General features: G+C 42.3%; 1 protein-coding gene across 1 annotated transcript in view; it reads right to left on the bottom strand.

Annotated features, from left to right (window-relative positions):
- Positions 1-2,086: 2,086 nt before the first annotated feature.
- Positions 2,087-26,165, bottom strand: part of LOC137267773 (neurogenic locus notch homolog protein 1-like) — a 51,665-nt gene continuing 27,586 nt past the window's right edge. Inside the window, exons 12-43 of the mRNA XM_067802218.1 lie at positions 25,413-25,514; positions 25,081-25,194; positions 24,080-24,178; positions 23,717-23,815; positions 23,246-23,338; positions 22,783-22,878; positions 21,843-21,941; positions 21,455-21,547; positions 20,875-20,967; positions 20,522-20,614; positions 18,657-18,749; positions 18,220-18,312; positions 17,959-18,051; positions 17,281-17,373; positions 17,067-17,159; positions 16,828-16,920; positions 16,083-16,175; positions 15,219-15,311; positions 14,860-14,952; positions 14,118-14,216; positions 13,659-13,751; positions 13,432-13,524; positions 12,286-12,378; positions 11,315-11,407; positions 10,183-10,275; positions 9,532-9,627; positions 8,230-8,322; positions 7,906-8,007; positions 7,299-7,394; positions 6,410-6,481; positions 2,622-2,726; positions 2,087-2,196 (exon numbers count right to left, since the gene is read on the bottom strand). Coding sequence (XP_067658319.1) covers positions 2,150-2,196; positions 2,622-2,726; positions 6,410-6,481; positions 7,299-7,394; positions 7,906-8,007; positions 8,230-8,322; positions 9,532-9,627; positions 10,183-10,275; positions 11,315-11,407; positions 12,286-12,378; positions 13,432-13,524; positions 13,659-13,751; positions 14,118-14,216; positions 14,860-14,952; positions 15,219-15,311; positions 16,083-16,175; positions 16,828-16,920; positions 17,067-17,159; positions 17,281-17,373; positions 17,959-18,051; positions 18,220-18,312; positions 18,657-18,749; positions 20,522-20,614; positions 20,875-20,967; positions 21,455-21,547; positions 21,843-21,941; positions 22,783-22,878; positions 23,246-23,338; positions 23,717-23,815; positions 24,080-24,178; positions 25,081-25,194; positions 25,413-25,514 — 2,993 coding nt within the window. The 3' untranslated portion in view covers positions 2,087-2,149. The remainder of the gene's footprint in view (positions 2,197-2,621; positions 2,727-6,409; positions 6,482-7,298; positions 7,395-7,905; positions 8,008-8,229; positions 8,323-9,531; positions 9,628-10,182; positions 10,276-11,314; positions 11,408-12,285; positions 12,379-13,431; positions 13,525-13,658; positions 13,752-14,117; positions 14,217-14,859; positions 14,953-15,218; positions 15,312-16,082; positions 16,176-16,827; positions 16,921-17,066; positions 17,160-17,280; positions 17,374-17,958; positions 18,052-18,219; positions 18,313-18,656; positions 18,750-20,521; positions 20,615-20,874; positions 20,968-21,454; positions 21,548-21,842; positions 21,942-22,782; positions 22,879-23,245; positions 23,339-23,716; positions 23,816-24,079; positions 24,179-25,080; positions 25,195-25,412; positions 25,515-26,165) is intronic.

Genomic DNA, 26,165 nt, shown 5'->3' with positions numbered 1-26,165 from the left:
GAGATATCTGGATAACACGTTATGATAATACTTCACAGCTGTTTGTTGGTGAAATCATCGAGTAACCATATAGTTGCCATATCGCTGTAGAGGGGTGCGAGAGTTTGTCGCCTCTCTGTCTCTCTGTATATCGGTTTGCGGTATACACTGAGTTTGCGTAAAATATTCTCAATGTTTAATAAGTTTTGTAATTTAGTGTGTGAAGTCATGTATGTGTATCGCAGCTTAGTTTATCGTGGACTGATGACAAAGCAATGTGAGCTAGCTGTAAGTGAAAGGGTGTGGGCGGTAAGTTTGAAATACATATACATCTTCAACATGTCTCAACCTGTCTAAACCAGATGATCACTCCTTGATTTCAAATGCAAACTACTTATTGTGACCTGCTTTTTTAAGCGCACAACGGTTGTGTGTAGTAATAACTGAGGATTCATTTTAACTAATTGTCTTCTGATGTGAATGCCGATGTTTCAATGGCTTAGACAAAAAAACTCACTTATGAAGTCTACGACAATAATTAAATCACAATTTGACTGATTTTGTAATCACATTTGGTTCACCTGCTGTGTACGAGAGGCAAAGCGTAGAGTTATACCATTTTGCCATGACCCTTCATAGCTATTAAACATACACAGGTATGTTAACGTGGCGTGACTGTACACCGAGAATTGCCTGGCCTGATCTAGATTTGTGTGTAAATAACGGACAAGTATATCTATTTTTAGCGTGACAGGCGGGTTTAGTGAATGCAACCGTCAGTCAACCAGTGGCCCGCGCTTTCTTTATCGCGCACCTCTTCTTCAATTGTGTGACGTCATCCAAAACAACGGCACCGTGGTCGGCACCATCATTTTTTGATGTTGAACATACATAGTACTATCATCAGCTGAACTCCATTCACGCTCATGGTGCTAACGGTCAAAGCAAGGCATATTATTATGAGGCATGTTAGGCGCAAGAGGGTCATAGTTCATGACTTATCCCACCGGGTACGCATTTTCTGCTGTGTGAACAGAGGCTATTTTGAACAAACTCACTTGCCAGAGGTAAGACCACATGTATCACATTTGCTTCCTTGTGGAGCAGGATTGAAATACCCCCAGTCTAACTTTAAGCTGCCGAATCATTTTGTCAATATTTTCCACAGTTAATAGATTTGAATAACATTCTCTTTAAGCACACTGCGTTCAGGAGTGCGCCCATGTATGTTCCCGGATCCCCCATCTGTGTGATTGATTCCACTTGCTGTGTCTTACGGGGCGGTTGAGTGGTCTAGTGGTTGAAGCGTTCGCCCGTCACACGTAAGATCCGGGTTTGATGGGTACAATGGGCGAAGTCCAGTTCTGGTGTTTCTGATATTGCCGGAATATTGCTAAACCAAACTCACTCACTCCACTGAGTACATCCTTGTGCCAGTGATTGAATACACCTTGTCCACAGGGATCCAAACCAATCATCAATCCACAATTCAAAAGTTTGCTGACACTTGTACAGCGTATCTAATGTAACAAGTAAGGGAAATATCGCTGATGTGCATGGTTATTAGTACTATGCATGATGCATGGAAGCTAATGTTTTCATGGATGCTCAATTCGTGACTTACTTAAAGCCACTAGAGAAATCGAAATTGTAATAGTATGGAATCTTTTCAAACTGTTGCTTTGCAACTGAATTGTTTTAAACTACTCAAGTCCAAAAAACTCGGATTATGTTTTATGAGCTGTTAAAGATATCGTGGATAAATGAGGTACTTCTTTAAAGGCACTCAGAAGTTAGACGAACATGAATGCACGGTTTTCGAATAACAATTTTTATTTTTAAAAGGTAATGACGTGATCATATACAAACCCCACACTAATCAGATCTAGCTAGAAGAATTTAACCGACCACATCCTACTGAATTCAAAGGGGGATAACTCTGGTGTGTTTACGTCCTCTGTCAGTTGCCAAGGTTTAGTGACACGGTCGCTGAACATACTTATATACACACATTGCATATCACAAAGAATACCGTAGGAGACCGGTCGACGATTGATATAACGTGCTCTCCATTTTATTTCAAACAAAACATACGAAATGTTTGGTGTTAGTTAAAAGTTTTATTCATTATAATTCAGTATACACTACAGCAAAACCTGGGATCCCCTGATTAGGACCAGCCTTCAAACTGAGGCAGCGGATCCGGCGCGTTGATCTCTGAAAGTAGTCCAAGCATAAATGTGTTGAAGAATTGACTTGAATATATGTTGACTTTTATGGATGTGGAAACACAAACATCTGAATGGGTACTGGTCATGTATACAACTATAGCTCTATACACGCACAAAACTATTCTTGAAAAGAACTCTGCTTCTACGAATAGTCTTGTTCGTATACGAAAATGTGCAGTGTTAATTTGCACTGGTCTTCCGCGAGAATATGACGTTAATTACTGTCAGTCTGGCGTCTGAACGTTCAGCCACTTTCCTTCATAGTTGTATGAAAAAGTGAAAATATTCGTTGCTGCAAGAGGCCGCTATATAGCTGGAATATTGCTGCTTGCGGCTTGAAACTAAACTCACTTAGCTGTAAAGGTAGACAATATGGGTCATATCGTGTCCGTATTACAGAGGTGGACTTACCGCATGTCCTGCATGTGACGGGGCAGACTGACATGAGCACTTTGATGTATCTGCACACATTTGCGTAGGCTGGACAAAATGCTGCTTCAATCCCAGTGCATGTAACTGCATATACAAGATGGAATGAGGGTGTAGTGTTGGTCAGTTGATGTGATATATGTTACAAGAAAATATTACAGATCATGCCTAGAAGTGAAGTATAGTATTCCCAGAAATTATTGAGAATCATGTTGCGTCATGTAACTCATTACGTTTATTAACTTCTGGCATTTTACTTACATAAACATGTTAAAACATCATCCTTTTACAGTCTCAGTCTTGTTTTAGTACTTTGTTAGACCTCCTCACTCAGCAATGCATGCCTGAATACGCCTAGGCACACTACCCATCAAAGTTTGTAGGTAATCGTGTGACAGGGTATCCCAATATTGGACCACCTCGGCCTTCATATCTTCAATATTTCTCAGTCCCTTTTGGTTTATTCTGTCCTTCATGACTCCCCACACATTCTCAATTGGATTTAGGTCTGGGCTGTAACGGGGCCAGTCTAAAACTTGAACATTTTCGGCCGACAACCACTGTTTTGTGTAGCGCGCAGTGTGTTTTGGGTCATTATCATGCTGGAAAATCCAATCATCTTCATACAATGTTTGTGCTGTCGGAAGAAAGTGACCATTTAGAATGTCAACGTATATTTCTTTTGTCAAGTTTCCCATGAAAACACACAATGGCGTCCCTCCGCGAGCCGATATGCCACCCCACATGTGAAACTTCGGGCTATGTTTTGGTCGCTGGTAGATAGGTTTGACAGTATCTTTGGTCCAAATTTTCACACAATTAGGGAAAAGCCAAACAGAACTTTCATCCGAAAAGAAAACATTATCCCAATCTTGATTTTCATGAGCCCGACACCAGTTTAAACGTTTTTCCTTTTGTGCATCTTTCATCAACGGCGAGGGAATTCCACGTTTTTTCACCCAATTAAGTCTCTGTAATTCCTGCCTAACTGTTTTATTGCATACCTGAGGGCTTCCTCTGCTAATCATTTCATTTCTGATGTTCTCAACACTTTTCAATTTGCCCCTACTCACAATCTGCCCAAGTCTTCGGCCATCCACAACACTGAATTTCCTAGGCCGACCTGCCCCTGCTTTGTGCTCTATCCCGGTTCCTGTTTGAATATTCTTCAAAGTTCTGTATACTATAGACAGAGGAATACCATGTCTACAAGCTAACACTTTAGCATCAGCCTCACCCCTTTCAAAACCATCTAGAATGAGCTTTCTTTTCTCTCTTGCTGTAAATTCTGCCATGTCAACACAGGAAGCCGTCTGCTCAGACAAGGGAGATAACTCTTGACATAATGAGCTGCCTTCTAAGCCTTCAAGAGTTGTCCCCCTTATTTAGTATGCTTAGTGCATAGTGAAAGCCCTTTTTCCAATCTTAGCATCATTAGAAAAAAACAAAGATTTTCTCAATAATTTCTGGGAACACTGTATACCCACGGTATAAAAACACCTGTAACGATTGATCAACATGTTCTGTTGCACAACAACCATGCAAGCAATATTTCATATTGTATACTACTCAAAACAAGCTGAGGGTCTAAACGTTTAATGGCCATAACTAAAAATATAAATAAACTTGAAAAGTAGCGATCTTCGAACCAGCAGGAGTGTCAGTTGTTGCTGATCAATGAGGTGAAAGCGATCAACTGTCAGGAGTGATCATTTCAACATGGGACTAATAACGGATGTAACCACCTCTAGCGTTACGACAAGCAGTGCACATCTGCTTCATACAATTCACCAGTCGTTGGGAGATGGCTTGGGGTTTTGCCTGTCCTCCTGCAATGAGATGTGGAGGTTTGGAGGAGGCGACATCCTAAGTCGTCGCAAGCATGTTCAATAGGGGCTAAATCAGCGGAAGATGTCGACCATTCCATGTGCTGAACGTTATTCTGTCCAAGGAAATCAGTCTTGACACGAACACGGTGTGGTCGGGCAACGCCGGTACGTTGTAAACATGGCAAAAACAAGGAGTCGAATAATCTCCCGTAGATAGCCATTTCCGGTCAAGTTACCATTAATGACAAAGAGGAGTGTCCTTTGATGAAAGGAAAAAGCACCCCAAACCATGATACCCCCGCCTCCAAATGTCTGACGTTAACGCCGATACGCATGAGTTCTGCCATCATTGAACTGTAGAGTAAACCTAGACTCGTCGAAGAAAAGAACTGACACCCACTGAGCACGTTGCCAACGAATAAGGCGTCTTCACCAATCATGTCTTGCAGTCCTGTGTCGATGAAGGAGTGGTGGTCGTACTGCTGGTCGCCGTGCCCGAAAGACTGTTCCTCCTCAGTCGGTTCCTGAGTCTGATCAGATACCAGGGTACCCTGTCGAAGCATTTAGTTGGTCACTAAGTTGTCTGTCAGTTACTCTGCGGGGTGGGAGGGTCATGTTTGTCAGGTATCGGTCTTTGTCGAGGTGTTTTTGATGGAGGCCTCCCAGGACGTGGTCCATTATTCAGCGTTCCAGTGACACGAAGCCGTTGTCATAACCTCCCGATGATGCTAACTCACATTTAGTCCCTAAGCCACACTGCCTTGAGTTTCACCATCTTGAAGCCAAGCAAGAGTTCTTCCCCTGTCTGTCATGCTCAGTTGACACCTTGCCATTATTGAATTTCAAGTGACAATTGCAATGCCACAATTGGATGATTACACAATGGCTACACAATACTTAGCGATCGGCCGTGGGAGCTGCGCCAATTAATACTTATTAGAGGGGTACACAAAGCTCGCAGTCTAGACTACCAATTGTCCGACTTTCGTTCCTGTGGAAGTCGCGGTGGCTGAGCGGGTTATGCGGCTGACTTTGTGTGCTGGCGATTAGGTGCCTGACTCTGAGAGTGTGGGTTCGAATCGCAGATGCTAGTCAACTCAAATAAGTACTAAAATTTGTGCTTTACTAAGAAAGTGTAATCCCAAACCACATATGTTATTGTCTTATAGGGACAATACGCATGCACAACACTAATCTCAGGAATAACACGTGCAAATGCTGTTCATCTTGCACAGTGGTGGCGTTCCTGTGAAGCACTCAGTGTTTCAGTTTGTTATTTTTTATATAAAACCCTACCACATGATGGCTATTGGCACAAATGTTATCTGCAGCTTTTGTCCTGGTTCTGCAGTGGTATTGAATAAACTACCATACACTCTCATTCAATATGTAAATCACACAAACTCATCAATATCATTTACATGAAGATATCACATGACCCTTAACATGTTTTGAGTAGCATATATCGCAAATTGTTCATTTAGGTCATGTATGAACCCAGTTTGTAAGACTGCAATATAACATATATCTTAATGGCAGGGTACGTTCCTGCTCTTTTCAATACAATTTTAGTGCTGAATGAGCAGTTGAAAATGCGTGACATGAGAATGATGTGACGTGAATCACGTTTCATGGCGTCACAAAATGACGAAATTACGTCATCAACAAATGATGCTTTCCCATACAGTTGATATTTCATGATTTATGTTGTTCTTTCATTGCCTGTCTTAAAAGGTCAATGTGCAATATACTGAGAAAAATGATTCTCTGTCGCTCGTGAACAAGAACTAAAAAAATCCGACCGAAAGCTAAGAACAAACACCGTTCAATACAACGAGACAGATTATCAACATGCTTGGATGTTCTTTATCAACGTAGTAACAAAGCCATCAAATTATAAGCAAAGATCAGTTCCTGTGTAACCACGTCATCTAAACTCACCGTAGTCGGGAATGCACACACATGCCGTGGGGTTAAGTCTCTGGCCACCGGGACACACCCGAGTACATCCCGCTGAAACAAGGTAGAACATAGACGTGAAATCACGTCGTAGTTTACTTGTTAATCACACGACCCACGCGAGGATCGGACAGAACTATATATATAGAATATTCAGATAATTTGTCCTTTTGAACATTTCATCTGAAGGTCAAACTAAATGCACCTCCAGTTAAAAATATCAATAGGTTATGATAACTATTGAATGCAGGACCCAGATGTTCGAAGCTCTCTTAGTGTGAAGATGGCCTTAGGTGCCATACATTAACATCAGTGGAGAGCTTCGAAAATCTAGGCCCCGGTCTAGTGTCACAAAAATGAAGAATTCGTCATTTCAGTCGCCACGTGTTCTTTATATATGACCATTTTAAGTTAGTCTATTCATCACAGCAACTAATCACTACAGTCAAGAAGATGCTGAACTCCAGAAACTTGAATATCATTTTGAACTGATCATCGTCCCACCACTGCTAACTGCTGTGGATAATTCCTATTATTACCGGACAAAGATTGACCTTTGCTTCGAGTGGTTAACTGAACGTTTGCTAAAGGGGCGATATTTTCATAATACACTATCCACACTATGGTTTGGAAAGAAACAAAATAAATTCAACAGTGATGCTCAGCATAAAAGTATAGTGTAATCAATCGGAATCTACGTATTGCAAGCATTACAACAGTAGATTACGTTTTCTATTACTAGGGTGCTTCAGTCGCATTATTTTTGGCGTCGCACCACGAAACCTTGCAAACACTGACTTGTACACAACACATGAAGACCATTGACTTTTTGTGTTGTGATAACGTCGTGTAAGAGACGTATTATACTTACAGAACTGACACTGGTCTCCGGAAAATCCAGCTGGACATGTGCAGTTACAGGATGGCGTCAGCTGCCCGCCGTTCTGACACGGTGTGTTGCAGCCAGCTGCAGGTACACCACACATATAGGTGTATGGGCAAGTTTCACCAGTCAGGTTATAATGTTCTGATATATATCCTATATGCACTACTCCATAATACATGCCCTGGACATGACGAAAAATATGAACACACTGAGCTGGTAGGGTAGAGTTAAATGTGTTGTCAGAGATCGAACGGTATCGAATAAATTGCATTCAAGCGTAAGTAACACTACTTGTTCTGTATAATACTTTTCTGGTTCGCACCATGATGTTTAGATTAATGTAAGACTGGTCAAGAATTTGCTCGGGATTTGAACACATTGGAGCTGAACTTTCAACACATCGATCTGATATTGTTTTCATTCATGCACCCTAAGTAATGGAAGGAATTACGGCAAATTTGAAGGAATTGAATCTCAAATGTAATCAAACGCAGCCCACTCGCGAAACAATTGCAGCGATATCGGCAGTTTAGTGGTAATAACATAAACTCAACGCCCCTCTCGGAAACAATATATATTTTATATAACTCACCTATCTGGCAGAGGTCACCACTGAATCCCTGCGGACAGGTGCAGGAGGTGCATGTTGGGTAATTTGCGACACCGCCATTTTGACAGTTGAAGTCACATCGTTCTGGTAAAGGAAGTAAAAACCAACTTTTGTTCTCACTGTGACATTATATATTACTGGTAATGTACATTTAGCTAAAAAATATATGTGAGTACGCACTATAAAATGAGTGAAGGGATCGATATCAATTGATTGTTTACGTTTTGTTAAGTTGACCACAAAGTGCCGTGTTGCCATTTTGGAAACATCGCTGACTTGTCTGCCAGCTATCTGTCGTGCACTTACCACAGGAGTCGCCAGCGAACCTAACCGGGCACGCACATGCACACGCGGACTGGATGAGGATGCCGTTGTTGAGGCACTGCCGGGAGCAGGAAGCTGAAACTAGTATGTTCCAACCATCAGATATTTACTGAATAGAATTCAATATATAGTGTAGAACAGTAACAGAATGTTCAAATATAGAACAAGGTTTGTGTATGTTACAGCCAGATTGTGAAATTTCAGTCATTTCGTGAAATGACCGACAGGGTCAGTCATTTTGCATCACTTTGGGTAGCAACAATCAATATACTTCAGTCATTTCATGAAATGTAATGTCATCTTCTTGTGGTGGACAGGGCTGAGTCGGAAGTGACTGCTCAGGACTCGGCAAGTGTCTAACAAGCAGGTGTAAATGTTTCAAAGCCAAGCTGAAGTGCAACAGTAGTTTTAAGTGTTAGGGATAGTAAGTGAACTTTAAATTGTGATTCACTTTTATAGATTAAGTTATTAAGTGATACTTCATGAAATGACTGGAGTATATTGGTTGCTGTTGCCTAAAATGACGCAAAATGGCTGACCCTCTTAGTCATCTCATGGGATGACTAAAATGTATAGTCATTTCATGAAGTGACTGTTTTCATAATCTGACCGTTACATACATACAAACCATGATGTGTAACTTAATAAAGTCATCAGGGTATTCACTGCATTCTTTGCGGACATGCACTCTGAACACTGTATTCGCCAGATATAGTTAGCCAGATAGTACCCTGTGTCTTTAACAGTCTTGTAATCACGTTTCTTAGGTACGAAGAATTCTTGGAACTTATGTGAGAAAATCAACTTCGATACCACTTTACAATTGTTTGTATTAAAGACATATACAGTCAAGCGCTCTGCCTCCATGATTATCAGCTGGTAACTAGTCGTGTAACAACAGTTGGAATGTAGACTAAAGTATTTACCCGAGAACATTCACACAGTCGCAGATGGAAGAGGTCATTCTGACTCTGAGTTGGGCAAATTGCTTAGAAACAAGCGTTCTTTTACCAGATTCAGAAAATAGGCTCATACACAAATTATACAGAGATGGGCTGTTCAAATTACAGTCCTGGGGAATTGTGCAGGACATTCATCTAAAGACATAAAACACCGGGAGCCGGAACTAAGTCAATGTTCTCCCTTTCTTTCACATAAACAAACAATCAAACTCTAACTCACATCTAAGCCAGAATATTGAACGGTGGGTCGCTAAGTCTCTGAAGGGTCTTTTATTAATTACTACACATTTGCCTTGATCTAGATTCCCTGTACTTGACTTACGTGTTTCACAGACACTTCCGGTGTGGGTGGATGGACACTGACACGTACAGGCCGAGGTGAGGGTCCCGCCATTCTGACACTGGGTTGAACACGTACCTGACAGACATTTTCAAGAACGTTGAGCACTACCTGTATCTTTAAGTTAGCATCCGTGAGACAACAACACTTGCAATAGTTTCAGGGACGCGCAACACGATGTGTTTAGAACATTAAAGTAACCAGTGTATTTCAAAGGATTGTATTCTTCAGAGTGTTTTCTGAAACAGGTTATCTCTTTCAAGCAAACAATTTGGACCTAACTGTTTTGTGGTGATAACACTTCGACAAGTGATAAAGTTCGGCAATGTGAATTGGCGGTCTATCACTCTGGCTCCATAAAATATCGGAAACATACTGCTGTGCGTTGTAAAGTCTTGTAATTAAGAGATATTGTATAATGATAAATATGACTGAATGTTTCTGTTGTTTATTTACAGATACTTAGCAAACATGATAAGGAGAAAAGTACGATATTTTACTACATTACGTGAAAACAGTTAAAGAACACCTGTTTCAATATTCATGACTACTATGTATTTGTCGTGGCTGATGTTTCGAGTAGCATTTCTGGTGGTAGAGTAGTGTTTGTATTTGTAGCTTGAGCCCACTCACTGCAGGTAAGTCCAGTCCAGGGTGCGGGACACGTGCAGGAACAAGTGTTGCCGTTCAGCACACCGCCGTTTGCACAGGAAAGACTGCACGTTTCTATAGGGTGCGAAGAGTAACGTAGAATAAACTGTTTCGCTGATTAGAAAATATCACGTCCACACTACGACACTTCGAGGTACCTCCATCTATCTCACTTGAAGCATTGTACCAATAGGGGCGGTGGGGTAGCCTAGTGGTTAAGGCGTTCGTTCGTCACGCCGAAGACCCGGGTTCGATTCCCCACATGGATACAATGTTTGAGGCCCATTTTCTGGTGTCCCCCGCCATGATATCGCTGGAATATTGCTAAAAGCGGCGTAAAACCAAACTCACTCACTCACTCATTGTACCAATAGGGTGGAATGTGTAAAATGGGTCTATGATACATGGCACAATAGAAGTTGTGCTTAAAGTGGGTGAGATGACTCAACAACAGTCCACAACTTAAGACATTAAATGGGGCGGTGGGATTGAACCAGTGGTAAAAGAGTTCGCTCGTCATGTCGGAGACCCAGGTTCGATTCCCCACAATGTGTGAAGCCAATTCCGGGTGTCCCCTAACGTGATACTGAAGGGATGTTGCTAACAGCAGTGTGCAATGAAACCAACTACATGCTATTAGCACAGGCCCTCATTTCTTTGCGATGATTTTAGCTTGAAAAGAAATAAGTTTGAGAAAACCCTCGACACGAAATGTGTTACAGTACAATACATTTTCTCGAGTCAGGTGTCATCAAAGACACGAGAGCCTGTTCATATTAGGTGAGAACAAAACCCGAAAATACAACCAGAAAAGGCCGGAGTTCAGAGCCAGGGCCAAGGCCAGACAATGAACCCTAATCTGCCCCCTCTGATACCGGAAGTTGCAGGATTGTATGAAACTGGGGCGCCGGGTACACGTGACAAGCAAACAAAGCCACCACTAAGCAGCTCGTTGTCACACTAACGAACAGACACATATTTGTCGAACCTCAAATGTTAACGAGCTGTACACGTGGCAGTCATATTTACACAACTGAATGAGTAGTCCGCTTTGTTCAGTATGTAGGACAAGTGTTCTACGTTTACCGTTATACAACTAACCAGTGTTACTCACCGCATGTGGTGCCTGTCCATGGAGAAGGGCAGGAACAGGTACATGAAGACGGGTTGAGCACTCCACCGTTCAAGCATACACGACTGCATGTCTCTACAGAGTAAAACAAAGTCTATACGTTGTTATAATGTGATTTATAGATATTCATCGTCCCGTCATCACTCTTTTATACGTTAAAATAATTATAATGTAGTTGGAATCTAATATAGCCACAAAGAAGACACTCCTTTGTGCCTTGAAAACAAATCAAACTTAATCAACAGCAACTACATTCTTTACACTGAAATGGTAATGTTTATCATGTGACGGCGGTCTGTATTGAGACAGATTTAATTTTTGATTGAAATCCCCTGACTTACGTATTTCACAGGCACCTCCGGTGTGAGTGGATGGACACTGACACGTGCAGGCTGAGGTGAGGGTCCCACCATTCTGACACTGTGTTAAACACGTACCTGACAAACATTTACACGGACATTGAGCAATATTACTACCAGCGTGTTAGCATCCGTAATACAGAGCAAGACTTACAATGTTTTCACAATGAACAACACAATGTACTAAGGACTCCAAGGTCACTAAGTGTTTTTCTCTCAGAGAAGATTTCTCAACACTCAGTTTGGGATGCCACTGTACTGTGGTACAACACGGCTCTTCTTTGAGACACTGCTCTTTGTTGTCAAGCGTTTATTGTTACACTGGATGTATGTGGTGACAGCTCAACACTGTAAACCAAACGTCACTGTGTTCTGTAATCTGATTGGTTGAAAAACATGATCAAATGGTATCAGATTCCCGGAAACTGCAAGGCTATTCACCGTGTATTGACACGTAGAAACTTCGCAAATAATTGTTTTGTTGCGTCATTAACAGTGGTGACGTCATTCAAATCATATTGTGACGTAAAGGTAGAATGACATGTGAGGAAATATCATCTTAGATGTAATGACGAATAACCAGCCTTTACTAACTGCAAGTATCGCCAGACCAAGGTGAAGGACACGAACAAGTGCACGTGGATTGGTCAAGGACGCCACCGTTGGAACATGAGCGGGAGCAGACGCCTGCAGTGTCAAACAGAAACAAATTATTTCTTAAAAGTAATGTGTTTTGATTGAAAAGTATGACTCCCAATGCATTTGGTGGCAAGGTAAGAAGCGATAGAAAAGTAGTTCCTACATAATGATGTGTAGCACATATCCATTGTCAGTCCACTATGGACGATATCTCAAGCATGACACCTTTTGTGACACAGTTTTATCATTCAAACGATCTATTATTATTTACTAAAGTGATACCAGGGTGACATTTCCTTTATTTCGTAACTTTGTCTGAAGACGTAGTTGGAATGTCCATCTTATTTGAAAATAGCAATGGTCAGCTTCCAGGTCACAAGATCACGTTGTTAAATAATGTGTAAATGTGAACGGCCATGCTTCCATGAATGGAGGTTCCCACCACATTCCCATATCCAAGGTAACTGCTTTGTCATTGCAATAATGATCATTGTATGTACGTTAAGATAGGTATGATAGTTCGAGGTTGTTTTCGTGATGGTGTGGAGAGGTATTACAATGACTGTCAAAGCACCATTTTGTCCATGACAGTCATTGGTTAGTGCCTTCGGGACATCATGGCATCACTGGTGATTCCATTTGCCAAACTTGTATGTCAACTTCATTCACCTCTGTATGTGAACGTTCTTCTGATTACACATATGAGTGACTCAACAGTCTAGAATGTAAATGACTCTAGGTGACTCAGTAAAAAGCACGCATAGCGGAATTCGTGCATGTCTGGAGAACAGGTTGCAAAATGCAAAATTCCGAATTCGATCCCGTGAGACGTCACAATCCAGAAAATGTTACTGTATACGCCTCAGTAGATATGCTCATATCTAATTTCTCTATCTGCGTCGATCACAATTCTTAACTTTTCCAATATTCTGTTTAAAGTCAAGCCTAACAGTTCAGGAAAGCAGAGGTCTGTTCCACTACACCGATAGTCGGGAACTACACTGAAAGTCGTGAACAACAACAACCAAAGCGGTGGTTCTCAGTCAAGAACCAACTGTATCGTCTTATCCCGAACATACTCAATTCAAAAAAAAAACTCACTGCAGGTGGTTCCAGTCCAGGGAAACTGACATGAACAGGTGCACGTTGTTGGGTTGAGCACACCCCCATTGGCGCAGGATCGCAGGCATGTTTCTGTCAACAAACATTGCGTTTGACCAAACCACAACTGAATTCTTCCACAAGAGTAAATTCAGATTTTCGAGATTTTATGGTCTTAAGGTCAACTGTATTAATAACTGTAACAGTTGTCATGGTGTTCAACTTACGGCACGTGGTTCCAGTCCAAGGAGCAGGACAGGTACAGCTGCACTGAGCGGCGTTCAGGACACCACCATTTGTACACTGAAGGTTACACGTTTCTGGAAAACCAAACAGCTGGATGCCATACTTGATACGTCGAACACCACCAACACGATTGTTTTCGAAAGTGGCGTTTTGAGACGAACACAGTGACAAATTAATACATGACACAATCTTTGTGTGATCATAAACGATATAACGATTTCTACATATACAATATAACGCCATCGGCATATGCAATATAATGACATCGACAAACTCTATAACGGCACTGTAAACTTTTTAAACATTCACGACAAGAGGAATCTATGCAACTATGACCGTATAAACGAATTAAGAAGAGCGGATACACCGAACATATGTCTGGCTACAGAATCTAGTTAGACATTGATCAATAACTATTAAAAATGGCTCCCGTTCCTTACGTAGTTGGCATGTTTCCCCCGTGAAGCCGAGCGGGCAGGAACAGGCACACCCCGTAGTTGTTGGCACGCCATTGTTCTCGCACTGTATGCTGCACGTGTCTGGGGAAATGAATGGCAGTTACTCCATGATACTTCCATATTCCAGAACAATGACAAGTTGTGTAATTTTTCGATGCAGTTAAATATTCTGTACGTATTTGCCACAATTGTACATCATCCGGTCATGGGTCTTTATTTTCGTAACGTTCGTAGCCCTAAGAATTCTTAACTTGATCGTAACCCGTATGCTAAGAATGGACTTCGTAGGGCTACGAACGGTTCGAGAATAGCTACCCTGAGCTCATTCAATAAAGTATTAGAAATAAATCGTTTCCATTAGCATATGGGTTTTGCCAATGACCCTGTCACAGATCAGATTCATGATCTGTTCTAGATGCGTCAGGCTTTATTAACAGAGCTGGTTTGACAAGATTTCTTCTTCAGTTTTAGTTGACGAATAACTGACGAGTGAAATGGGCGTAGTCCGAAGTATCGGGTACTGTTCGGCCCGTCTTGTCGACATAAGGCTTCATGCGGGCCATACAGCAATCAGCCTGCTCATTTGTAAGGTTGGCATACAGTTCACGTGCGGTGATATAAGACTTTGATAACAATAGTTATTTCTCGAACTGAATGTTAATATATTTGCAAAACTTCATTTCGGGAACAATGTATCGTGATACCTGTAAGGGAGGTAACTCACCACAGGTAGGTCCGGTATAGAAAGATGGACAGGTGCACGTACACGTGGTGGGGTCGATGACGCCACCGTTGTTGCACACACGACTGCAGGTCTCTACAACCAGGATGAGACAACAACAACTACAGGTATGGAGATTATTAACTTTTACTAATTACACAAAGAGTGTGCGCGAGTGCTACTGGTAAACCAGAATATGTTTATCCTTTCGTACACATGTCAATGTTGAACCAATATAATGTTGTTGTTTTTATATTTCACATAATTTCATAAGTATTTGTCAACCATGTCTTATATCGTCATTTTGTAACTTTACCTTACTGACTGTAGCGGCGAAGGATAAACTAATATAATGTACTTACGGCAGGTGTCTCCTGTCCACGGGGCGGGGCAGGAACAGCTGCAGGCGGTGGGATTCAACACACCGTTGTTAAAACAGCTGCGACTGCAGGTCTCTGAATCCAAACAGATTATGAAACAATATAGCAACGATAACAGTGTCACTCATTGTATGAAGCGGACACAATAATGTTTACCCACTATATGTAGCGGACCTAACAGTGTTTACTCATGATATGTAGGGGAGATAACAGTGTTGTCCATTGCATGCAGCGGACACAATACTGTTTACACAAGAATGGTTAGTCTCATCATCTCGTGAACACAATGCAGTGTTTACTGGCGACATGTAGCTGTGACAAGAGTTCGTGTTCCCTCACGGCATGTTGACCCAGTCCAGGGGGGCGGCACAGGAACACTGACAGGCCGTGGGGTTCAACTGACCACCATTAGAGCAAGACAGCCCACATGTTTCTGCCAAAGCGTAATATCACCTTAATCTTTTTATCCAAATCACATTTTCCCCTATCATAAAGTGTATTATACCTTTACCAGAGTGAGTGAGTGAGTTTAGTTTTACGCCGCTTTTAGCAATATTCCAGCAATATCACGGCGGGGGACACCAGAAAATGGGCTTAACACATTGTACCCAAGTGGGGAATCGAACCCGGGTCTTCGGCGTGACGAGCGAACGCTTTAACCACTAGGCTACCCCACCGCCCCCCTTTACCAGAGATAACCATGGTAAATATATATTGTTAAACACATGCCATCTAATTTACATTCCGACACGTTTTCTTAGACTGTTATTCTTAGAATTTTAGAAAATGATAATCGATTTGCAAGCAAATTCACGTTTACAGGAGTTTATATCGTCCAATACTTACGACATGTTGCCCCGGTCCAGGGGGCGGGGCAGGAGCAGGTGCACATGGTGGAGTCCAGGACTCCTCCGTTGGAACAGGAACCGCTGCAGGTCTCTACAGCATAACACAGTTTGAGGCATAAGTAAAAGAATACATGGCCTTGTACAGCAGTTTTTACACACAGTCAGTATGAGACATGGCGTAGTGTGTATTCATGAGCGCACATAATAACTTGCAATCATGGTTTTAACAGACATAACACCTTGTCACATAAGTATCCCAGACCCAGATGTCAGTGTTCACTAATGTTGCAAACTCTATAACGTTCAGTGTTTGCATTTCGGAAATTTTTCATGATATATGTTAGGCGTATTGGGCTATGCATCGAATACTTTAGACTTATGAATCTTTACTCAAATAGTGGAATCGGACAGTGTTTACTCACATCTTGTATCAGACAATGCAGTGTTACTCACATCATGTACCGGAGAAAACAGTGTTTATTCACATCATATAGAGGACATAACAGTGTTTATTCACATCATATAGGAGACATAACAGTGTTTATTCACATCATATAGGAGACATAACAGTGTTTATTCACATCATATAGGAGACATAACAGTGTTTATTCACATCATATAGGAGACATAACAGTGTTCATTCACATCATATAGGAGACATAACAGTGTTTACTGACATCATGTAGCGGACACAACAATGTTTCCTGATACCATGGAGCAGGAGAAAGAGAGTGTTTACTCACGACATGTTGATCCAGTCCAGGGGCTGACACAGGAACATTGACATGCCGTGGGATTCAACTGACCACCGTTAAAGCAAGAAAGTCCACATGTTTCTGCAAAGACGTAATGTTCAGTCTTTGCAGAAGGTAATATTTAATTATCTATGAGAACGGTTAGTTCTGAATGGAGATCTTAGAAAAAGCTTATTGGTTAGCAGGCTGAACCGCGTTTACAGGACCTTATATCGCTCAATACTTACGACAGGTTGTTCCAGAAAAGGGGGCCGGGCAGGAGCAGGTGCACGTGGTGGTGTCCAGGACTCCTCCGTTGGAACAGGAACCGCTGCAGGTCTCTACAATAACACAGAGATGCATAATGATAGCTTACGCGTGTACATACAGTTCAACAGTATAAAGGTCTGATTTTTATTTTTTAAATATTTATTCTGATTTAAAACAATTTCGTCAACTTACGGCAGGTGTCTCCGGACCAAGGGGAAGGACATGAACACGTGCAGGTGGCCACAGACAGCACACCGCCATTAGAACAGGTTCGACTGCAGGTTTCTGTCAAAGCATGTATATGAACTTGAGCTGTGACGATACGTGTACGTATTTTGATATTGTTTTTATTTCCCTAATTTCTGTTTCTCATTAATTCCCGTGCTACTGCATTTAAAATGAATACAATTGGAGCACCTGAATTCGATATATTTAAAGTGAGTTCAAGACGTCTATCATCTGCATAACCAGCCGCTTGTCTGAGTGAGTGAGTGAGTTTAGTTTCACGCCGCATTATTACAGCTATATGGCGGCGGTCAGTAAAAAATCGAGTCTGGACCAGACAATCCAGTGACCAACAACATGAGCATCGATCTGTGCAATTGGGAATCGATGACATGTGTGAACCAAGTCAGCGAGGCAGACCACCCGATCCCGTTAGTCGCCTCTTACGACAAGCATAGTCGCCTTTTATGGCAAGCATGGGTTGCTGACGGCCGATACAACAAAAAATTCACAATGTGAGTCAGACATATTAACACTGTATATTAACATGATGTACCAGAGAAAACACAGTATATAGATCGTGTGTTAGGCATAACACTGCCTTTACTCACATCATGTAGCTTAGACAACACCGTGTTTACTCACGACACGTTGATCCAGTCCAAGGGGCGACACAGGAACACTGACAGGCTGTGGAGCTCAATTGACCACCGTTAGCGCAAGAGACTCCACATGTTTCTGCAAAGACGCAATATTGTTCTCAACAATAGAAAAACCCTAGCATGGAGTTTATTAACACGTAATACTGACAACTATTTGTTAAACATTCATAAAGTCTGTTTCTATTGAATGTAGATATGTGCAAGTTGAATCACGTTTACTCGAGTCATGCCGCTCAATACTTACGACATGTTGTTCCGGACCAGGGGGCCGGGCAGGAGCAGGTACACGTGGTGGAGTCCAGGACTCCTCCGTTGGAACAGGAACCGCTGCAGGTCTCTACAGCACAACACGGAGATGTACAGTGGCAGCAGAAAAAAATGTGGACATGCGGACTTGTTTATACCGAAATTGTGATACAGGCTAGTGCCCATTGAGTGAATGGGTGAGGTGAGTTTTAGACCACTTTCATCAATGTTCCAAACATACTATATCGAGGAAGACGGATATAGGATCATAGGATTACGTCCTTGCGGGGATCGAACTCAGGTCTTCCCTGCGATGTGCCAGCGCATTATTCCCAAAACTTTCTAAACGCGATACGTCACTATTGGACAGATGTTTTAGGTCTGATTTAAATACATATCGTATGACTATAATGTGAAGCTAAACTGTCCACTCACGACATGTGTCTCCAGACCAAGGTGCAGGACAGGAACACGTGCAGGTGGACGCTGAGAGTACACCTCCATTTGAACAGGTTCGACTGCAGGTTTCTGTAAAACGTACACGAAAAATGAGCATGAATACTTCCGAATTCGAGCCTATATCTCGTGGGTATATCTTATACATCGTCATTATTGTGATCATGTAGGATTGAATGAAACCGATACACATGTTTAGTCATGGTGTTTAAGAGTCATGAGTGTGTTGATTGACCGTCTGTGTATATGACACAACAACATCATGTCGCAGACATAACACCTTATACTCACAACACTAAACGGACACAACACTGTTTACGCACAACATGCCGCGGACATACCAGTGTTCACTCACAAGATACAGCGGACATGACAGCGTTTACTCACGAGATGCAGCTGACATAACAGTGTTTACTCACAAGATGCAGCGGACATAACAGCGGTAACTCAAAACATTAAACGGACATGACGGTATTCACGTCACGTAGCGGACATAACGTTGTTTATTCAAATCATGTGGATAATATAACTGCTTTTATTCATATCATGTAGCGGACAAAACAACGTTGATTGATATAATTGTGTTTACATTACGTACAACGCACAGAATGGTTTACTGGAGGTGCGGACCCAGTCGTGTTTACTCTTGGCATGTATGAGACGGACCAATGTTTACGTACCACATGTTGACCCAGTCCAAGGGGCAGCACAAGAACACTCACAGGTTGTGGGGTTCAACTGACCACCGTTAGAACAAGACCTGCCACATGTCACTGCAAAGACGTAATACAATCTGCATTCAAGTATATTCCAAACACTGTATGTAGAGTGCATTCAATATTTACTCCAGACAAGGTTTTGCAAAAATAAACACAATGAAACTCATGATACCTTAGCTCACATCGGAAAGGTCTCTAGATTCTACAGAAACCATTGAATTTCGAACTGAGAAAACATGGAATCACGTTTACACAAGCTTTTATCAACCAATACTCACGGCATGTTGTTCCAGACCAGGGGGCCGGGCAGGAGCAGGTACACGTGGCGGGGTCCAGAACTCCTCCGTTGGAACAGGAACCGCTGCAGGTCTCTACAGCGTAACGTAACTCAGAGATGTACAATGACAGCATACGTGGTCTTGTTCATACTGAGAACGATTTTATATATAATTATAAGTATGTCCATTATGAGTATCAATGTTATGTGGCAATATTGCTGTACTGTATCGGCGTGAGACATCAGATATGTCGTTGCAGAAATCAGGGTGATCTACACCGGAAGTCGGCCATATTGAAACTGTATCAAGATGGTCGGTAAACAGGCGCAGGTCTTTAGCAATCTTAGACCGAAGACAACAATTCATGCCAAGACCCAGTTGATCTACTGACCGCCAGATTCAGGGGAAACCCGATTACAACTCCTTGCTTCAGAACCCTTACGTATTGGAATTCGAAATGGTCCCTATATACAGCATATAGTGGTCCTAAGATTCCGTGTCAGAAGGGGTTTCAACAACTTGTTGTTTTCGTTAGAAGGGGCTGAAATCTATCAGGTGACCTGGATCACGGCGTGTCAATGTACCCCGAGTTCATGGATCATTCCTCATTTATCAATCACTGGATTGTTTGGTCCAGATTCGATTATGCCAAAACCCTGCCATATAAACTGGGACTGGAACTGAATGCCATGTTGATAAAAAAACGCATGAAAACACACGACAAGATTTGAGTGCATGGAATGTTTTCAAAGCTATATTTACAAATATGAGACTTGCTTGTTCACATACAGTGACTTAGTGAGAGCGTAGGTACTGGTGATAACCTGACACAGAAGATTGTACATACCGCAGGTGTCTCCACCCCAGGGCAACGAACATGCACACGTGCAGGTGGTTGGACTGAGAATGCCGCCATTAGAGCAGGTACGTGAACACGTTTCTGAAATATATTGACATTAAACAGTTTACCTTCTAAACAGTCAAATAGTACACACATTCTGTGGAGTAAGAAACAAGCATTAAATTGATATCGTTACCACGAAAAAAAACTAATATCGCAAACTTGGCACGGTTTAAACAAATTAGCTGTCACTGGTGGGGACAGTCCCTCCCTCGCTCCCACCATCCGCACCCCTTCATCATACCTCCCTCCCCTTCAACCCACATACTCCCATCCAATGATGTCTTATCTGTACACACCGCAGATATCTCCGGTCCAACCTCCTGGACAAGCACAGGTGCAGGAGGTCGTTGATAGTATACCGCTATTAAGACAGTACCAGGTGCATGTTTCTGGAAAGGAGAATGTGTCATGCTGCAAATTGTACCTGAAGTTTAGGTGAGATGAAGCCTTTTTTGTAAAGATACAGACACGCATGCACGTGTGTGTTAGAGCGTTAATGATATATACGTTGATATATCCCTGTAGGCGAGACAGCATATGAAGTAAACAAAGCTTTAACCTTATTTTGTGTTTTTTCGAAACATTTACACCGTCTTTCCACTGAAAAGACCTCAACCGTGGTTGTCAGCTTCCACAGTCAGGAGATATTAAAGTCTGACGAGGATGACCCACTTACTGATCCCTGAATACCATCTAGTTCTCTTTTAGTCAATTCTGAATTATGGGGACGTCCGAACACATCTTACAAAAGTATGTTTCGAGGTTTATAGGGTTCAGTTCAAAGTTAAGTTAGTGTAAAACTGTGTATGGACCCTGTCCATTTGGGACAGAAGAAAGTCAGTTGTAATGATGGAACGAGGAATGATTTTGACTTACGGCATGTATCGCCGGTCCACTGAGCGGGGCACTGACACGTGCATGTTGTGGGATCCACCGCACCTCCATTTAAACAGGTTCGACTGCACGTCTCTGTAGATAGAAATACAATGATGTGTTAGAGGGTTATATACAGATTTTCGGAGACGGGGCATAATGCCGGATTCGCATCATGCATGACTATCGTATATAGGAGTTAACTATAGATGAGTGAGTGAATTTAGTTTTGCTTCACTTTTAGAAATATTCAAGCAATGCCACGGGTTCACACCAGAAATGGGCTTCTCATATCGTACCCATGCGAGGAAGTGAACCCGGGTCTTCGGCGTGAACGCTTTTACGACTGACAAAAGATGAAATTATATGAGATAATTTAGCAGTGACTCACGGCAAGATGTTCCTGTCCAGGGTGCAGGACAAGAACAGGTACATGATGTGGAGTCCAAGACGCCGGAGTTAGAACATGTCAGGGAGCACGTCGATGTAGCTGTTACAAACAAGTGTCACAATTCAGCTTTGCAATGTTAGAACTAAAATATCGCCTGGATTAAGCAAGGTTATATGAAATATAACCTTACCTAGAAGAGAAATGTTATTGATTCACAATTTCCAACATTACTGAAGGAAGGGTTCGTACACTTGTATTATCAAAGGCAAGATACGGAATATACACAAACTAAATACTAAGCATCAACAAAGCGGCTTGTCATAAGGACAAAATCGATTGATATATACAAGCTGATTAGTCTGAGAATTATCTAGTGCGTGGCCTTCAAACATACAGTAATGTTACTTTTGTCGAGAGCTCAGTTCTGCACAGTTTCATCAGGATCACTGCGCTAAAACCTTATGTAGGGTGTGGGCGGGTACTTTAAATCATCGTTTATTTCGTACAGGTGGCCATGAGAACAATGGTACACGAGTAGTGAGTGAGGTTCATTTTAAGAGGCAGCTATAAGACCGGGATCTGTAAGTAATCGAGTCTGGACCAGACAATCCAGTGACCAACAACATGAGCATCGATCTGCGCTTTTGGGAATCGATGACATGTGTCAACCAAATCAGCGAGCCTGCCTCACCACCCGATCCCCTTAGTCGCCTCTTAGGACAAGCATAGTCGCCATTTATGGTAAGCAAGGGTTGCTGAAGTTCTATTCTTCCCCAGAGCTTCACGTGTCAGTAAATGTGTAGTACAATTAGAAAGTAGGCATATTCTTCACATTGATGTATGGAAAAACCAAGAAATATTTGTAATATAGATACAGTCCAAGCAGTAAATTGATGGACAGTAAATGTTGAGTAAGATGTTAGAAGATCGATGTCCTCACGTGTTTCACATTGGTCGCCAGTAAATCCATCTGGACAGCTGCATGTACACTGTGACGTCACAACTCCACCGTTTTCGCATGTTCTGCTGCAGGTATCTTTAAGAAAAGTAAACATACGACTAAGCAGGTGTCTGCTATAGAGAAACCAAGTCAGACTAAGCAGGTGTCTGCTACACAAAAAATGACTGCCATGCATCCTTGTGTCTCTTTTAACCTCACGACTGTCATGAGAACAATGGGGTTGGATGGGAAGAATGATTCGCCTACTGGTTAAAGCAGTCGCATGTTACATCCAAAACCTGGGTTCGATTCTCCACATGGGTACAATGTGTGAAGTCCATTTCTGGTGTCACCTTGCCTTGGTATTGCTGGAGTATTACTACAAGTGGCTTAAAACCATTACTCACAGACTCACACTTACTCATTCACTCACTCACTCATGAGAACAATGGAGTTGACCTACCACAGGAGTCTCCGGTCCACTGGGCAGGGCAACTGCACGTGCAAGACGCCTGTACCAGTATACCGCCGTTGTTGCACGTTCTGACACAATCACCTGCACCAGATCAAACAATACAGATATATGGAACCAAATCTGTGTATACGTGACCAGACAAAGTAGGCTACCTATGTGTTTACGATGACCAACAGTGTTCGAACGTGACAAGCGGGCTCTTAAATCGTACAGTAGCCACTGTATTATGGAAACACACGGAAGACGCCAATAGCAAAACTCTCACCCTTCACACTATTTAAATCCAGAGAGAAGACAAAAGATCGCTTGTGGAGTTGGCCTTATTTGGTTTTAGATGCTTTGGGTCGTAAAAGGGTTTAAATACAGTGGCGTCGCTTATAATATAGTGATGAGAGTAAGGATACCATGTCATGATCGGAATAGAGATTACATAATTATGGGCCACTACTCAGAACTTACTGCAGTCCGCACCACCGTATCCTGTTGGACATGAACACGTACAAGCAGCAGAATCCAGAACTCCACCATTGGCACAAGTGAGCGTGCAAGATGTCGATACTACAGACAGAACAAATAGAATCTGTTGTAATCAATATTATGCAAGTACCGCGTTTCAAAATCAATAAAATCGCTTGCCAAGAGGCAGTGTGTAAGTTTGGATGTGTTCTTCTACATTGACGCAGAGAAACAGTAAAAGCAGTCCATTTTGGCATTCAGCCGAAGAGGAACTTGTAGGACCTATTCGTGAAAACTACACACACAAAATTGATCAAATCAAGGATAGCGTCATAAAGAGCTGATGAGCGTGATCTCATCAATTACCTGGTGTCTCGCACTGCGATCCCGTGAACTCTGGTGGGCAGTTACACAGGCATGGGATTGTGTTCTGGGTTCCTCCATTCTGGCACGTGAGGCCACAAGCTGCAACATACATCTAATAACATGTATCCAAACCATGAATGTCATCGTCGCGTGTAACCATGATCCACCTATAAGAACATTGAAAACAGGACCTTCCTTATCATAGATTGAAGTGTTTAATGAAAAGATGTATTACTACTGCCGGAGTTGCTCTTTTAAGGTATAAAACATCTGAGGTAAAATCGAATCTCGCTGCAGCAGACGGAAGTAATGGCACGACATGACTGTCATACCGGGGCCACTAAGAAAGCGTGGGTCATGCAGTGTACCCGCGTGGACAGTTTTAGCACCTCTACCCACGATCACTAAATCCCGTTTAATGCGTTATAATCCTTTTCATGTGCAGACTGACTTGGACAGCCCTTTCTTGGCCCCAAACCCACACTGATCAGAAGGTACCTTCTTGTTGGACGCCTTCTGGAACGGCTTCTCCCATACAACACCTGACTATGGGGCACCCTCATTATAGGGCATTTACATTTGAGACACTATCTTTTTAAGCCATATTCTTGTGGGGCATCTTCTTGTGGGGCATCACATTTTAAAGCGCTTACACGAGGGACATCCCCGTTGTAAGCCATCTTCCCGTGGGCATGCCCATTAAAGTGACCCGGTGATATTCCCGTTTTAAGTATTTTCTTGTAGGACACGCCCATTACAGGGCATGCACCTGAGGGATATCCCCGTTATAAGTCATCTTCTCGTGGGGCACACCCATTAGAAGGCACTCACTTACGGAATATCCCCGTTATAATTCACCTTCCTGTGGGACACGCCCATTTGAGGGCACTTACTTGCGGGATATCCTCGCTATAAGTCATCTTCTTGTGAGGCACGCCCATTATAGGGCACCTACTTGTGGGATTTCCTCGTTGTAAGTCACCTCATTATAACGCACTTACTTCTAGGACACACACTGCACACCACCGGACACAGGTAGGGCCAGTTGGAGAACTGAGTGCAGTACTCGGCCGGACTGCTGTAGCAGAAACTGGAGTCAGTCGTAGGACATGTCACTGAAACATGCAGTGCGGTATATAACAAATAAAACTGACTAGTATAATAACAAATTCATGGCGTCACTGTGTCATAAACAGAGATATCGTGACGCGAGTCTCGTTGATAAACGTGGGTTATGAAAAGATATAGATTTCAGTTCATGGTTCCAGTCGCACTGGTTTGATGGATCAGTAGGATCACTGGGATCAGTAGGATCAGTGTGTATACAACTCACGTGTCTCACACCTTGGTCCTGTGAAGTAGCCGCCATTTGGACACGTGCACGTGCAGGTCGCTATATCAAGCTCGCCCGAATTTAAACAGACTCTGTCGCAGGCTGAAATGAAAGCACATACCTTTATTTCCGAAACAGAAATAATGTATTATTGTAGTGTAGAGGGAGGAGAGGGAGAGGCTTCTGTCAGCATATCAAAATTAACATAGGTTTCAACATTATGACTAGTCAGATATTAGAAAACGTTATTTCGGAGAGATATTTTTTCTCAAGGTAGTATCACATGGTTGTCATAATTATAAGTGTGCTTGTTACAAAGCATACATTCTTTGAGACTTCATTTCCCGGTGGATTTTTCAGGGATAATTGCAAGGCTGCTCTATGTTCAGGGTACAAATATATTAAGTTCAAAAGTATGTGATAATGTCAGTGATGTATGAGCTCGCATGTAAAGTAGTCCAAGGACTCTTTTCACGAAGCAACCTTTACTAAGGTTAACCTTACCTCCCATTCTTTAGCATTGCACTAAGGCTACCTTTTTGAAAGATCACCTTAGTGCTTTGTGAAAGGAGGCCCAGTTATGAGTGGCTGCTTAACGAGGGGGAAGACCCGAAGTGACAAGTGGTTCAGACGTTTAACACTGTGGTATAAAGCACGATAAAGGGTATGGGCTAAGAACTAGACATTGTTAAAGTACATGACAGCCTATAGGACGTAATTGGATACGTTCACTGTTGTGGTGACAGTTGCATA

This window comes from Haliotis asinina, chromosome 16, assembly GCF_037392515.1.
Source record: "Haliotis asinina isolate JCU_RB_2024 chromosome 16, JCU_Hal_asi_v2, whole genome shotgun sequence".
Lineage (NCBI taxonomy): Eukaryota > Metazoa > Mollusca > Gastropoda > Lepetellida > Haliotidae > Haliotis > Haliotis asinina.
Note: the sequence above shows the minus strand (reverse complement) of the source record. Positions and strands in the feature narration are given on the sequence as shown.